This window comes from Hypanus sabinus, chromosome 23 (assembly GCF_030144855.1).
Source record: "Hypanus sabinus isolate sHypSab1 chromosome 23, sHypSab1.hap1, whole genome shotgun sequence".
In the NCBI taxonomy this organism is placed as follows: domain Eukaryota; kingdom Metazoa; phylum Chordata; class Chondrichthyes; order Myliobatiformes; family Dasyatidae; genus Hypanus; species Hypanus sabinus.
In genome coordinates, this window is record NC_082728.1 from 58,531,153 (window position 1) to 58,546,992 (window position 15,840).

Below are 15,840 nucleotides of genomic sequence, written 5' to 3' on the forward strand. Positions count from 1 at the left end.
CTCAGTCTGTATTGACTTTCAGCCGTATTGCTCAGTCCTGATGTACCTGCGTAGTTGTTGAACTGCAATTCTGTGCCACTGAAATAAAGGCAAGGGAAAGGGAACAAACTTACGCAGGGAATTTACAGAAATAACCGTACTTTGACTGCTTACATTAATGTCTGTCTTTTGTTTCTTTCCCCAGAAATAGCAAAGCATTGCCAGGAAAACCTTGAACGCACTTTGAAATTTGGAGGCCGGCAACATCTCCCAAGTAACCTTGAAATGGCTGCTATTGCCGTAAGTTTCACCAGATCCCACCTAACACAGGTTGGATGTTGCCATAATCAGGGGCAGATGGGAATAACCTGTCCCCCATTGATTCATAGTTGTAAGGGGAGGAGAAGAAGAGAGTTCTACTATCTTAACAGAGAAAAACAGCAGGCACATGGGAATATCACTGCCAACAATCATTAATAGCATTAGTAAGGAAGCTCAAGGTAGACGACAGGATGCACAATCAACAAAATAACTACAAGTCAGAAAGAAATAACAACCTAAGTACTAGAAGCAGGGTAAGGTCAACCACTTTCTAAGAAAGTTTTAAAAAAGCTGTATATGGCAAAAATCCAAAATCACTGGATCTCTCAGCAGGTCAGGTAACATCTGTCGAAAGAGAAACAGAATTTTCTTTGTAAGTCCAAAATCCAAAAGCTGGGAAAGAGAGAAAATAAGTTAGTTTCAGTTGGAGAGAAGGTGGGAGAGAGAATGGGTAGAAGAAGGAGAGTATATCTGGTGGGTGGGACTGGAGAAGTAACAGCAGCAGACAGAGATAACTGTACTTCATTGTCTGTGTTATTGTCTGTAAATTTGTTGTCCCAGGAAGTAGCTCACCATCTTCTCAAAGGCACTGGCTTATGGCCGATAAGTTCAGGTCTTGCCAGGAATGCTCATGTCCACTGAATGGATAACAATGTCTGAGGAATGCTGGATGCTCTTGGTTAAATAAGGATGGGTAGAATTCATCACTAATGCTGATCAGAGGAAGTGTGCCCTGGTCAACAATGTTCTTTAGTTACTAACAGCAGTAAACTGCAAGAATTGCCCTCTTTTTACATCGGCGTATATAAAATGTCAATGTGTTGTGTTTACCTGACAGAAAGGACGCAGCTCGCGAAGGATCAACGTGCAACTGCCTGGGAAGTTGGTTCATGTGTCCAAGATCAAGCCCTTCACAGTATGTGGACATAGCTAAGGATTGGGTGGGCAGTAATGACTCATTGTCGTCTTCAGACTGAGATGTTACAGTTTGCTCCAACAAACTCCTTCTGTATTTAAAATGTTGCTCACTATTTTGTTGCTTTCATGAAATGTATTGCTGGTGCAACAGATTTCAAACATCATGAGAAGATGCAAGTTTCCCGCCCGATGTTTTGTGCACGAATCACGAGATCAGAACCTACTCAGAAAGCTTATGGTGTGTGTGCCACATATTCACCAGCTGTCTGCGTTCAAGCAGATCTGACTTCCTACTACTTTCAGGGAAATATCTCAAGAGCTCACACATCAAAATGCCTTGTCCTCTCCACTGAATTTATAATCTCACACGTCTTCTAGTAACAGTAGTCAAGTCCATATTTGTGCAGTTGGGGAAAATGTTTATCATTAGAGGACATAGGTGGCTATTGAAGTGGGAGTGCATCAAACACCCACTTCAACAGAAACTACATCTAATGAAGTCTAACTAACCAACTTCTCACCTTTAGGCCAGTTAGGTTGCCATCATATCTAATATGATTTCTTAATTTTCTGCCAATTCAACCTTAGCAAAACTTAGAGCAAGCATTTTGATTCTTACCAAAAAAAATAATATTATTCCTAATTTTGGTCAACCAGTCAGAGGTGGAAGGAAGGCTATGTTTTGAGACCCACAACCGTATTTAAGTTTTTCAAGTAAGAATTTGCTGCTAAAACCTGATGTCACTGCTTGATAAGGCGTAGATGTTGATAGTGAGTGAGTGGAAAAATACAATGTCAACACTTGGCAAGACCAGCAATATTATTACAGAATCAGAAGCTAATTCCAAAAATAAAAATTTAAATGTCTCATCCCTGGTTTAGAGTGCTAATATTCAGGTTTAGGATATTTCATGAGACAAATTTCTTTAATATTACAGTTAGGGTATTAACTTTGAATTGGAAAGAGGTTACCTGCTCATTTTGGTAAGCATTTGAATTGCCCAGGATATGGTGCTGTGAAAGTCCCAATGACCTGATCAACAGATTTTTAGTCCTATGTTGTCAATTCTTAAATTTCATTTTTGGGTTTAACTATTGGAAAATTACTGGTTTTCATACGTATGTACATGTGTAGGTGTGAGAGTGCACATGTTTGCTCACCAGAAATCACATAGCCACCATTCAGATTTGAAAGCTGGCAAAAAAAACACAGCTGCAAATGCTGGAAATCCTAAGCAACACATACTAAGTGGTGGAGGAACTCAGCAGGTCAGGCAGCATCTATGGAGATGAATCAACAATTGTCATTTCAGACTGAGACCCTTCTTCAGGACTGGAAAAGAAGGGGGAAGGTGCCAGAATAAAAAGGTGGGGGAAGGGAAAGCAGGCTAGCTGGAAGGTAATAGGTGAAGCCAGTGGGTGGGAAAGGTCAAGAGATGGAGAAGAAGGAATCTGATAGGAGAGGTGAATGGACCATAAGAGAAAGAGAAGGAGGTGGGACGTAGCGGGTGGGGTGGGATGGTGATAGGCTGGTGAGAAGTGGTAAGAGGCCATCGAAGAGGGGAAGGGGGGGGAATTTATTTTTATCAGAAGGAGAAATCAATATTCCTGCCACCAGTGGAGGCTACCCAGGCGGAAAATGAGTTGTTGCTCCTCCACCCAAGGATGGCTTCATCTGGGCAACCTATCAGAACAAGAGTGGGAATCGGAATTAAAATGTTGGGCAAACTGGGAAGTTCCGCTTTTGATGGATAGAGCAGAGGTATTTGACCAACTAGTCCCCCAATTTACGACAGGCTTCACCAATGTAGAGGAGACCGCATCAGGAGAACTGTGCACCATAGAAAGTCCCAGCAGATTCACAGGTGAAGTATTCCCTCACCTGGAGGGTCTGTTTGGGGCATGACTGGAGGTGAGGGAGGAGAAGTTTGGGCAAGTGTAACACTTTGGCCCCTTGCAGGGTTAAGTGCCAGGAGGGAGAATAGTGGGGAGTGACAAATAGTCAAGGGAATAAAAGAGGGAGTGATCCATATAGAAAGCTGAGAGCTAGGGAGGGGGTTGGAGGTAAAGATACATCTCTTTGGCAGTATGGAAGTTGCGAAGGATGATGTGTTGGATGCAGAGGCTCATGGGGTGGTAGGGAAGTACAGGAGGAACTCTATCACTGATACAGTGGCAGGAAGATGGGGTGAACGTGGATGTCCAGAGATTGGAGGACAGGTGGGGGAGGGCAGTGGTGGATGCTGGAATTTGAAACAAAGGAAATGTTGGAAGATCTCAGCCAGTCAAGCAACATCTTTGGGGAGAGAACCCAGTCCCTTCCTCAGTACAGAGACTGCTGTTAGCTCTAAACAAGAAAAGCTTGCTCAACCTCAAATTATCCTTACAGATAGGAAATGAATTGGTGATGGAAATATGTGCCACTATTGGGATTACTGACTCTGAAGAAGCTAAGGAGTTTTCGCTGATTGCTGATAAAGATAATGGTAAGTGAAATTTGGAATGAAATATGGCAGAGACTTATTCTTTCAGTATATGAGTTGGGGTCACACAAGGCTAAGAGAGAGGCGCCAAGGGAGCAGAGGTCAGTACAGTGAAAAGACTATAAGGAGAAGAACAAAAAGATGATTTCTGGTTTGGGAGAACAGGAAGAATTAAACTTAAAGCATAAGATTGGTACAGAAACCTGAAGGAGATAAAGGATGTTGAGGCTTTTGGAGAGGCTGCAGAAGAGGTTTATTGGGATGCTGCCTGGTTTAGAGGGCATGTGCTATATCGAGAGGCTGGATAAACTTGGGTTGTTTTCTCTGGAGCGTCGGAGGCTGAGGGGAGATCTGATGGAGGCTCACAAATTGAAGGGCATAGAGAGAGTGACAGTATCTGTTTCCCAATGTTGAAATGTCTAATACCAGAGAGCATGTGTTGAAGGTGAGAGGGGGTAGGTTCGAGGTGGATGTGAGGGGTAAGTTTTTTACTCAGAGAGTAGTGGATGCCTGAGTTGCACTGCCTGGTGTGGTGGCAGAGGCAAACACATTGGAGGCTTTTAAAAGACGTTTAGATCAGCACATGGTTGTGAGGAAGATGAAGGGATATGGACGTGCTGTCGATAGGAGGGATTAGTGTCTGAGTGCTTCTGATTTGTTTTTAACTGGTTCAGCACAACTCTGTGGGCTGAATGGCCTGTTCCTGTGCTGTACTGTCCTATATATAGTTGACAGAGGCAGGGACAAGGAAGGGTATAAGTAGACAAATCTCGGAGATTTAAATATGATGAGCGGTGATGAAATTAAAATAAAGGTAAGGATTGCTGTTGTTGGTTAGGCAGGGTATCTGCATTGCACATCTGGTTCTGTCCAAGGTGAAGGTTAAAGAGCAACGCTGTGCTGGTGTGCTGTCACAGTTTAATCTTATCCTGTCTTTTTGCAGGGAGGGTTGCCAAACCCATTCGATGGTCTGAATATATTTTCGATTTCCTGCTGGATGATAACTCAGTCAAATTTTATTTTCAACGTATCATTTGGAAAGAACCTTTACATTTCTACAATGACCTCTATATCAAATTACATTATAATCAGGTACACCCTTGACCTTCACACCTTGGCCTTGAACTTTTACTTTTCTTCAGGCTGATTTGTTTAGTCTCCACAATCCTGGTCTTTTTCAGGTGGTTCCGATTTATCTGAAGGGACAGCTGCTCTTGCCAAACAACAGCTCTGAAGCAGAACACCTCATTGCAATCCTGGCAGCCTATCAATTCAAGGGCAGCGAGGAGAACCCTGAGCCAACTAAGTAAGTGATGTGTCACCACAGCTGCCTCATTTAGATTGAAACCTATTAGCTCCCATGTCCAGGATACAGTATAACAAAACACCAATGTCTAATAAGGTGAAAAAGTGGGATACATCTTGATGTGCTTATCTGAAATACCATGAATGGTTTTCAAAGGGAAGGGGTTTTCAAACAAATCAATTAGCATTGAAGTTAGTTAAAATAAATCTGCATCTAGTTGCAGAGAGGAGGTAGATCGTGCAGCTTCGAATATCTGCAAGAACAGAGGAAAAGCCACTTGGAATTCTTCAAATCATGGATCAGAGAGACTAATGCTCAGGGATTATGAATTTCTCACAAAAACTGCTTTGTGCTTTAGGTTTTCATCAGTGATGCAATCACTAAATGATGATAATTAATATTACCTCAGCTGGGAAGAATTTAGTTGGGTCTCATCGCCTTGCTGCTGCTTGTGTGTGGGAGGAGCTTTGGGGTTCAAATGTTCTAACTTTTGTTCATTCTTTGGGGCACTCTGTTTTCATGGATGTTTGTGAAGAAGAATTTCAGGATGTATACTGTATACATTTCTCTGACATTAAATGCACTTATTCAAATATTTCTTAAGTAACTACGCCGTGTCCACCCAAACTCGCTGTTTGAATTCTTAAAGAAGCTAATCCTGGATTGAAGTATCTGCACAAACAATAAAGCCAAGCAATAATAAGTGAATATAAAACTTGGAAATATGAAAAAGTACAACAGATGCAAAAAATAGAAACATTTGTAAGTGCCTGGTAATAGGTGAAGTTTAAATTTTACACTCATCAGACTGCTAGCCTGTCTGCAGCACTGAAGGAGAGAAACCACAATGGTGGACTTTTGCAGAGAGCAAGGAGGGAATGCAGTGAGGACGGTGCAGAGCAGTCTATCCCCGAATGGCAGTGGTCCCCATTTCCTCAAGCCTACACTCCTCCATCCTCAGTCATCAGCATTGTCACAGTGTTAGCCTGTGGAACTTGCTCATTAATAACCTGCTCAATGCATTTGGCTTTGCTGGCACCATTTGGCTCACAACCCTATCACAGCCATGCCCATACACGGAGCAAGGACCTGAGTTCCACAGGTGAGGTGAGGGTGGCTGCCCTTGCCATCAAGGTAGAAACAGCTCAAGTGGTTCAAGGTTTCAAAGGTCCAATTTAATGTCAGAGAAATGTATACAATATATGTCCTGAAATGCTTTTTCTTCACAACCATCCACGAAAACAGAGGAGTGCCCCAAAGAATAAACAACAGTTAAATGTTAGAACCCTGGAGTCCCCCCCCCCCCCAGCTCCCTTCCTGTGCGTAAGCGGAGGCAAGTAACAATCCCCACTCCCCGACCAACAGAAAGAAGCATCGGCACCCTCCACTGAACACTGGAGCGTGAGCAGACACAGACTTGCTGCACTCCAAAGACCAGATTGTTCGACACACCACAGGCTCTCTCTCTCCCTAACAGGGGAGAAAGAGATGTCTCCGTTTTACAGCAAGCGAGGAGACATAACAAACAACTTGCTGGTTTATGAGTTAAAAGTCAATTACGTTGCTTTTCTCGAGCTCTGTGCCCAAAGATCTGGGCACACAGCCGTAGATCTTCCAACTCCCCCGATGACACACGGTCTCCTGCCATGACTCCGACCTTCAATCTGCCCGTCTCCAAAGCCCCGAGATCCCAGGTCTCCTAGGCCGAGCCCTTGGCCAGTTTATGAAATCCCGAGAGCAAAGCCAGCGTGGAACTCCAGGTCAGGGTCTTCAAAAGAACTCTGAAAGGGAAAAATAGAGATATTAAAGATGGAATAGATGCAAGTAAAGGATTCACCGTTTAGCTCCATCATCACTCTGCTCTGCCTTTGTGACGGAGTAAGGTCCGAGTTGGAGTCAGACCTTACACAAAAGATGAGGCAGTGTCCTAGTCCCAGCCTTCTGTAACTGTTTCATCAACGGTCTTCCAGTTTAAGATTGTTTGTGGAGACATTGCAAAATGTTCAGTCCCTTTCACAACTCCTCAATAAATGAAGCAGCCCACATCTGCAGGCAGCCAGGGCTGGACAACATCCAGCACAGTTCAAAGTTCCAACTAAAATGTATTATCAGAGTAGTTACGTGTTACTGCATACAACCCTGAGATTCTTTTTCCTGCAGGCATACTGTTCTGTTCAACAGCAACTATAAACAGGATCAATGAACAACTAACTGTGGGAATGCAAATATAAATAAATAGCAATAAATAACGGAAGCATGAAATAACAAGATGAAGAGTCCTTAAAGTGGGAAATAGTCTGATTTGATTATCTCTATGACAAGGGCTAATTGGACAACTGATCGGATAAAACCTTTGCTGTGTTCCCATCTTTATCATACTGGGATTCACCATTACCTTCTGGACAAGCTGGTATCTTGTGACAAGCAATTTGCCGACTGCAGTTACAAACACATTCTGCTTTCTCTATAAGCAAGACTGAGATGAGTATCCTGGTGCTTGCCTGCATGGGTGCAGCTCCAGCAACACTCAGGGGGCACTGCACTATGCAGAATAAAGCAACTTAACACACAAAATGCAGGTGGAACGCAGCAGTTTACCTCACCGGTGTCCTGTTGAATGTCTGAAGTATTTACCATCCACAAACACAGCACCTACAGGAACACCACCCATAAAATGTATTGGACTATCCCCACAACACCTATAAACTCCTGCACCAGGAAAAATAAGGATAGAAGTAAGTAGAAACAGCAGCACCTGCAGATTTCCCTCAAAGGCCATTCCCACCATCTTCACGGGGTATATCCTGGAACTCCTTTCCAATACCATTCCCTGCAAGGACTATATTGGTTCAAGACAGCGGATCTCCACCACCACCTCAAGGGCAATTAAAGATGCCTTTGCCAGCCTCCCCCCCACCTTGCTTCGGTTTCCAATGAGACTATGCTAACAAAATGGAAAAATTTACTTGGAACTCAGGAATAATTTCTCTTTCCTTTTGAACATAAGGCACTGAAGGTCAGGGTAATATCATGGACAGCTAACAGCAGGTGTCTTGGGTTTGTCTTTGCAGGCAGCAGTTGAAGATGTACTTCCCTAAAACACTGGGAAAAGTGAACTCTGATGCAGTCCTGAAACAAACTCTCCTACAACTTGATGCAATGCACAATCTTAGTCCTGTTGAAGCCAAGATGCACTTCTTAAGTAAGTGTCTTCACAATGAAGAAATAAAAAGTCGGTTAAATTTTGACAAAATCTAAGAATGCTAATCCAGAATGTTAATATTAAAATCAGAGCAATCTTATGTTGGGATGTAGTGTTTCCAGAATGTAATTAAAGATGTATTTCTTTCCCAGAGAGTGGGTGGAAGAACCATTTGATAGATGGGGCAATGAGAGCAGTTTGGAGGGGGTGGGGGGATTGTGGGGCAATACTGTATGTACTAAGCAGAAGGAGGTAGACATTCCAACTATTTCTTGGAGTCTCTGTGTTCACACTTCTGAAGTACTCCTGTTTCTGAACAGTTCTAAGCAAAAACAGTTTTTCAGTGAGATACTTTTGGATCAGCAGACTGTTTGATTTTGCTAAAAGATTTAATAGACTAAGTGAACAGCTTATCTCGGATGTGGGAATGGGAATTGTAGCAAGTTGGAGCAATAATTTTCCAACTTAAGGATCCAGCACAGATTATTGGCGTAGATGAAAATGTGTCCAACCATTTTAACTGAATGAATCTTGAGATCATCAGTCACATTCTTCAAATGAATGTGTGGGTTCCTCTGAATTTGTGATCAGCCCAGGCGAGTAAGTCTTTTAGCTTCCAGGATTCCTACTGAGATGAAACCAATTGCAGACTGGAGAAAGAGAGATGGAGCTTAACATGGAGTTAGCCAGAAATGGAGCCTTCGCTTTACCCGAGTCCTCACTGCTGATCAATCACTCTGGAGGTGTTGTCAAATTAAAGTATATTGGAGTGTTTGGTGAAGCAGAATAGATGTTGCCATGTGTGCCAACTACTGTTTTGATCCTGGGTCCGCCATTTGGTAATTCACATCCATAAAGCATAGGACATAACTGATTTGGAGTTGCTGGGTGAAGAGCATCGAAAGGAAATCAGACAAATCTGGGTCTGGACTGCGTCTAAAGGGTTGAAGAGACCTGCTGGTGGGATCAGTTGATCAGTGAAAGGCACAACTAGTGGCTGGAATTCCTCACATAATTTCATAAACTTCTATCAGGTCACCCCTCAGCTTCCACGTCTTCAGAGAAATGAATCCAACTTGTCCAACCTCTCCTTTTATCTAAAACTTGCAAGTCTAAGCACAATCCTGGGGAACCTCTTCTGCATCTTCTCTGAAGCCTCCATATCCTTCCTGTAATAGGGTGAGCGGAACTACAGGTACATGTGGCTTAACCAAAGTTTTATACAGCTACATGAGTTCTTGATTCTTGTACTCAATGCTCCAAATGATGAAAGCAAGCATGCCATCTACAGTACCTTCTTTACCACTTGTGTTACTACTCTTAGGAAGCAATGGCCTTGTACCCCAAGATATTTCTCGACATCAATGCTCCTAAAGGCCCTGCCATTAACTGTATACTTTCCTCTTGGATTTGACCTATCAAAGTGAACATGTTACACTTGTCCAATAAAAGTTCACTTGCCATTTGTCCTCCCATATTTCTAATTGATCTATAGCCAACTTTCTCACAATGCACAATTCTTCTCATTTTTGTGTCACCTGCGAATTTACTAATCAGCCCACCTATATTTTCATTGAAATCATTTGCATATGACATAAACTACATAGGTCCTAGTACTGATCCCTGTGGAATACCACTAGTCACAGACCTCTAGTCAGAATAAAAACACTCCACCTCTACCCTCTGTCTTCCATGGCTAAGCCAATTTTGAATCCAGTTATCATGGATCCCACCTTCTGGATCATAGACATTGGATTGTGTGGCACTCCAAAAATCATGTAGTGTCATCAAATTGTTTTGCCAGGCATTTTGTATACACCACAAATATTGTTATCCAACACTTCCTGAATGGAGAATTGAATCTGGAAAGGCTTGGGTGTAACAGTGTGAGAAACTGTTGTTCTGTGCCTACAACCTGATGGACTAAATGTCTGATTAGGCAGCACAGACTTTGAAAAGCAATTAACCTTCATATTCTGGAAGGGTGGACATACTGTAATTAGTCAGCAGGTTGGACATCCTCTGTGGCGAGGGGAAGGGGGAGAATGAGGAAAAGGGAGGGGGGAGAGAGAGTGAGAGAAAGCCAATTGTAGTTTTAGCATAAGGCATCAGTTAGTGAAAGACGGATTTGTTCTTCTCAATCCACCTCCTAACATTGTGTGGAGAAGTGGCTCTGAAAAATAACTAGTTAATGTTGTTGCTGTATTTCAGTCATGATGTACAATGTTTTCTGATGTATTTGTATCCTCTGTCTGTTGCTGATTACTTTGTGCTCGGTAAAACAAATCAAATAAAACGTGGTTCAATCTGGACTGCCATGTGCTCTTATCCACCCAGTCAAAACGGCAGGGAATCACCACAACTCTTCTGCTGTTGGTAGGGTTTTCTTCTGCATCTCAGCACGAACAGAGAAATCAAGGAAAGAGCATCGGGTGCATACCTATGGCACCAAAACAACGTGCCACCCTCCTTTTCCTTTCTCCTCACTAATATCAGTGTAGGTTTTCCTTCCCCTGCCTGCTCTGCTCTGTGTAAATATTACTGAATGCTGTTTTCCTTTGTTCCTGCTTCTGGTAAGGGTGGCAGCAGCTTCTACAGGGCCACCCAAAGGTGTTACTGTCTTTTATTTCATACATTTTCCTATGATCATAAGACCCTGCCAATAAGACAATAAGTACTACAGGTCTACCCCATCAGCGAGTTGCTCGCACTGAAGGAGCTGGACTTGGTGTGGATCGTGCTGCTGCCTGCGTCACAGATGAGTCCGTATGCAAAGAAAGTGACCAGTCTAACAGCAAGTGATCATCTTAGTCGCTTTTCTTGTGATCGAAAGAGCCTGTTGGAGATTGTTCATGTGGAATGTTACATTGATTTATTGGTGGATAGCGGGGGAGCTGTGTGGCCTCAGATTGCGGTGGCGCCTGCCCAGGAGAGAGGTGGTCTCAGCGCATTCCACCTGAGTGCTGGGGGCAGTCTCAACTGACATTGGTGCTGCCCCCTAGTGTCGCTCAGTAGAAGACAAGCCTTATTGTGCTTGACTGCAGACTGCTGCAAAATTTATGGACGCAGGGTCTTGGACTTCTTTTTGTGTGATTGTATTTTAGTGATACCTTATGTGCTTGCTGTCTTATACATGCCTTGTGCTGTGTGTGACTGTTGGTATTGTGTTTTGTATCTTGACCCTCGAGTAATGTTGTTTCCTCAGGCTGTATTCACGGGTATTCAATTATGATTGAATGAAAATTAAACTTGAACTTGAATAGAATTCTTTACTTAAGTACTAACAGTCCATCCTACAACTTTAATTGTGGGACTGACAGTGGAATGGATTGACCGCAGAATAGGAATTAGTAAACTTCAACTCTCCCAATGATGCCATGCCCATTCAATATTTAGGGAATTCTCTCCTTGATACTGACTCTAACCTTCACACAACTCTTTAGCAGTGGTAATTTATTTCTGTGAACCGAGATCTGGCTGGAGGTTTGCCTTTGGCTAAGCCTATCCAAAAAAATGTTACTCCATCTCACTTCAGATCTTCCTAAGACCCTTGTTTTAGTTTCCATACGTCTTTTGGCTATGAGTGATAATGAAACTTGTCATGCTGCAGCAAGTCATCAAGGTTTAAGAACCTCTCAAAGTCTTTACTGCAATAATTTGGCCTGTTAATGCAGAAAACTGGCAACCAATTTGTAAACTCAAAGCTGCTGACATTCATTGAATAGGTAGCACCAGCACTGGCAAACACTAAATACTGTACAGTACAGATGTATGTGAAAAAGATGCCTGCTTTGATATTCTGGTGCTGTAATAATCATTAGAGTCACAGAGCAGAGAAATAGGTCCTCAGCCCACCAGATCCATGTCAACCATAGCCTATCAACTAATTCCCTTTACCAGCACTTGGCCTGTAGCTTTCTGCCTTGGCAATTCAAGAGATGAGAGTCTGTGCTTCCAGCACCAGCTCAGGCAGTGTGTTCCAGTTTTCAATGAACCTTTGGATGAAAAATTCCCTCAAAACCTCTTGCCCACCAACCTAAAACTATTCCCTCTAGTTTTAAACTCCTGTGTGATGGGTTATAATTTTCTATTATCTATTCTGTTTATGTCCCCCCAAAACGTAACCCTCAGACTTAGCAGGAGCATATACCATCTGCTATCCCTCTGTCAAACTTACCAACTGACCAATATTCTCCCATAGGCCTGCTATCTTCCTATCAATAACACTGTATTTTCATATCATTTACAAATTCATTAATCATACCTCCTACACATTGAGATCCATAGCATTCATGTATATAACAAATAGCAAAGTTTACAGCACTGATCTCTCTGGTACATCCTAGTCTCATGCTTCCAATCATGGAAGCAATCTCCACCGTCATCCCCTGCCTCCTATTTTCAAGCCAAATATTGATCCAATTTGTTAATAGCCCTAGTCCTTTGGTGCAATCTCCACATGACACCTTATCAAATGCCTCAATAAAGTCCATGCAAACTGCACCGTCACTCCTCGACATACTTTGCATGTGCTGTATCGCTAAATAAAAATGAATTAAAACCTTTGTTGCAATGTGCAGTCTCACCTTTGTCAAGTGAAGTTACAAAGAAGCCAAAAAAATATTACATGAACATAAATAGCAACAAAATGCAGGAAATGGATAGGGTAGTTTCAGGGATATATATGATAAAATCAGTTAATGGTAGCTAAGTAAAACTCAGAAGATGGGATCTCCCTCTAACAAAACCCCACTCTTTCAACAGCAGGTTAATTATGTTGCTCAGAATTATTTTTCAATAACTTCTCTACCTAGACTTACAGACCCATAGTTACCCCCATCTTATCCAAGAGGCCCATTTTGAATGAGAGCATATTTATTCTCCCCGTTATGTGGTATCTTGCCTGTAGCCATCCTCCCTAGCCTCCCATAGCAACCAGGAATACTTCTCACTCGGCTGTTAAAGACCCTGAAGTATGTTTAGGTGTATGATGCCTCCTTTACTCCACCCCTCCCCAATTTCTCGAGCACAATGACCTCCTGAGTGAGGACATGAGAAATATTCACTTAAGTTCTTGCCAATGCCCTCTGGGACCACAAGTAGATTGCCAATTTGGTCTCTACTCTTTCCTCCATTGCCATCTTGCTCTTCATATCAAAAGCTTTGGGACTTTCTTTGATTTGGCTTCCTGTACCATGGGCTAGTGCGGGTAGGAATGGGGTGATGGTACGGATGAATAAGTGGCTGTAAAGATGGTGCAGGGTTCAGGGTTTCAGGTTCTTAGATCAGTGGAATCTTTTCTGGGGAAGGGGTGACCTGTACAAGAGAGACTGGTTGCACCTGAACTGGAGGGGAACCAATATCCTGGCTGTGAGATCTGCTGATGCTAGTTGGGACAGTTTAAACTAGTTCTGTTGGGGCTGGTAACTGGATCAGTAAGGGAAGAATTAGACCAGAAGGTAGATGTCAAGGAAAGTATTAAGAAGCAAAATTGAAATAACAGGTATGACGGGTCGAATAGTTTGAAGTGTGTATATTTTAATGCCAGGTGTATAATGGATAAGAGCAATGAACTTAGACATGGATCAAATACATGGAACTACAATGCTGTAGCCATGTCAGGGGCCGGTCCGGTCCGGAACCCGCGTTTCGGGTCTCGTTCCTGTCCTCCCCCTAGTGCTTCAGTGTCTGCGTCCTACGTTTGGGTCCATCCGGCCGCATTCCTGACAAGCCATTACTGAAACGTGGTTGTGAAAGGGGCAGGAATGGGTGATGAATTGATTAATGTACCAGGTTTTCAAAGATTTAGAAAATGAAGAGGAGGAGGTAAAAGGTGGGGTGTGGGAACAACCCTATGAGAGCAGCACCATTCTGGACCTGGTGTTGCAGATTGCTAACATCACATTTGCCTTCCTCACAACCAACTCAACCTGCAAATTAAGAAATCCTGCACAAGGACTCCCAAGTCAATTTGCACCTCATATTTTTGAATTTTCTCCCAGTTTTGAAAATATTCACAGCTTTATTGCTTCTGCTGGTGCATAACCATACACTTCCTGACACTGTATTCCATTTGATACTTCTTTGCCCATTCTCATAATCTATTTAAGTTCTTCTGCAGCCTCCCTGCTTCCTCAACACTATCTGCCCATCCACCTAACTTCATATTATCCACAAACTTGACCAGAAAGCCATCAATTCCATCATCAAAATCATTGCCGTAAAATGTAAAAATAAATCTTTCCTTCACCAATCCCTGCATTAATTCCAACATCTTCCTAGCCACTAAGTTCTGGCTAAAACAGGTCTTTAATTTCTTATGCCTCTCTTCCACCTTGAAAAGTGGAGTGAGATTTGTAATTTTCCAGAGCCATGCCAGGATCTAGTGATTCTTAAAATAACATTACTAATGGCTGCACAATCTCTTCAACTACCTTTCAACATTCAAAGTAAATTTATTATCAAAGTGCAACCATATACAACCCTATGGTTCTATAGGTCAGTGGGACTAGGCAGAAAAATGGTTCAGCACAGCCAAGAAGGGCCAAAAGGCCTGTTTCTGTGCTGTAATGTTCTACAGTTCAATGGTTCTAAGATTCATTTTCTTGAGGATATACTCAATGGAATAATGACCATAACATAATTAATGAAAGACAATACCAAATTGCACATTCAACCAGTGTATAAAAGATACAAACTGTGCAAATATAAAAAGAAGGAACTAATAATAATAAACAAATAAGCAACAAATATCAAGAACATGAGATGAAGAGTCCTTTAAAGTAAGTTCATAAGCTGTGGGAACATTTCAGTGATGAGATGAGCAAAGTTATCCCAATTGGTTCAAGAGCCTGATGGTTGAGGGGTAATAACTGTTCCTGAACCTGGTGGAGTGAGTCCTGAGGCTCTTGTACCTTCATCCAGATAGCAAGAGTGAGAAGAGCATGTCCTGGGTGTTGGATGTTGTCCCTGATGATTGCCACTGCTTTCCTATGGTAACATCTTGTGCATGTGTGTTCGCTGGTGGGGAGGCCTTTACCCATGATGGACTGAGACATATCCAATACTCTGAAGGATTTTCCATTCAAAGGCACAGGTGTTTCCACACCAGGCTGTAAAGCAGTCAGTATATTCTCCACTACACATCTATAGAAGTTTGTCAAACTTTTAGATGTCATGCTGAACCTTCACAAACTCCTAAGTAAAAAGCAGTGTTGTGCTTTCTTCATAATTATTCTTACATGTTGGACCCAGGACAAATCCTCCCAAATGATAACACCAAGGAATTTAAAGTTGTTCACCCTCTGATGAGGACTGGCTCATGTACCTCTAGTTTCTCTCTCTTGAAGTTAATAATCAGCTCCTTGGTCTTGCTGACATTGAATAAGAAGTTGTTGTAACACCACTCAGCCAGATTTTCCATCTCCCTCCTTTATGCTCATTTATCACCACTTTTGATTCAGCCTAAAACACTGGTGTGGTCAGCAAACTTGAATATGGCGTTGGAGCTCTGCCTAGCCACACAGTCATAATTGATTGTAAAGCAAGCACAGTAGGGGCTTGAGGTGCACCTGTGCTGATGGAGATTATGGAGGAGATGTTGTTGCCAATCTGAACTGAGTTCTGCAAGT

General features: G+C 42.5%; 1 protein-coding gene across 1 annotated transcript in view; it reads left to right on the forward strand.

Annotated features, from left to right (window-relative positions):
* LOC132380273 (unconventional myosin-XV-like) overlaps positions 1 to 15,840 on the forward strand; it is a 909,717-nt gene that overhangs the window by 873,659 nt on the left and 20,218 nt on the right. The window contains exons 63-68 of the mRNA XM_059949029.1: positions 185 to 279; positions 1,139 to 1,216; positions 3,608 to 3,704; positions 4,645 to 4,793; positions 4,883 to 5,007; positions 8,079 to 8,209. Of these exons, the coding sequence (XP_059805012.1) occupies positions 185 to 279; positions 1,139 to 1,216; positions 3,608 to 3,704; positions 4,645 to 4,793; positions 4,883 to 5,007; positions 8,079 to 8,209 (675 nt within the window). The remainder of the gene's footprint in view (positions 1 to 184; positions 280 to 1,138; positions 1,217 to 3,607; positions 3,705 to 4,644; positions 4,794 to 4,882; positions 5,008 to 8,078; positions 8,210 to 15,840) is intronic.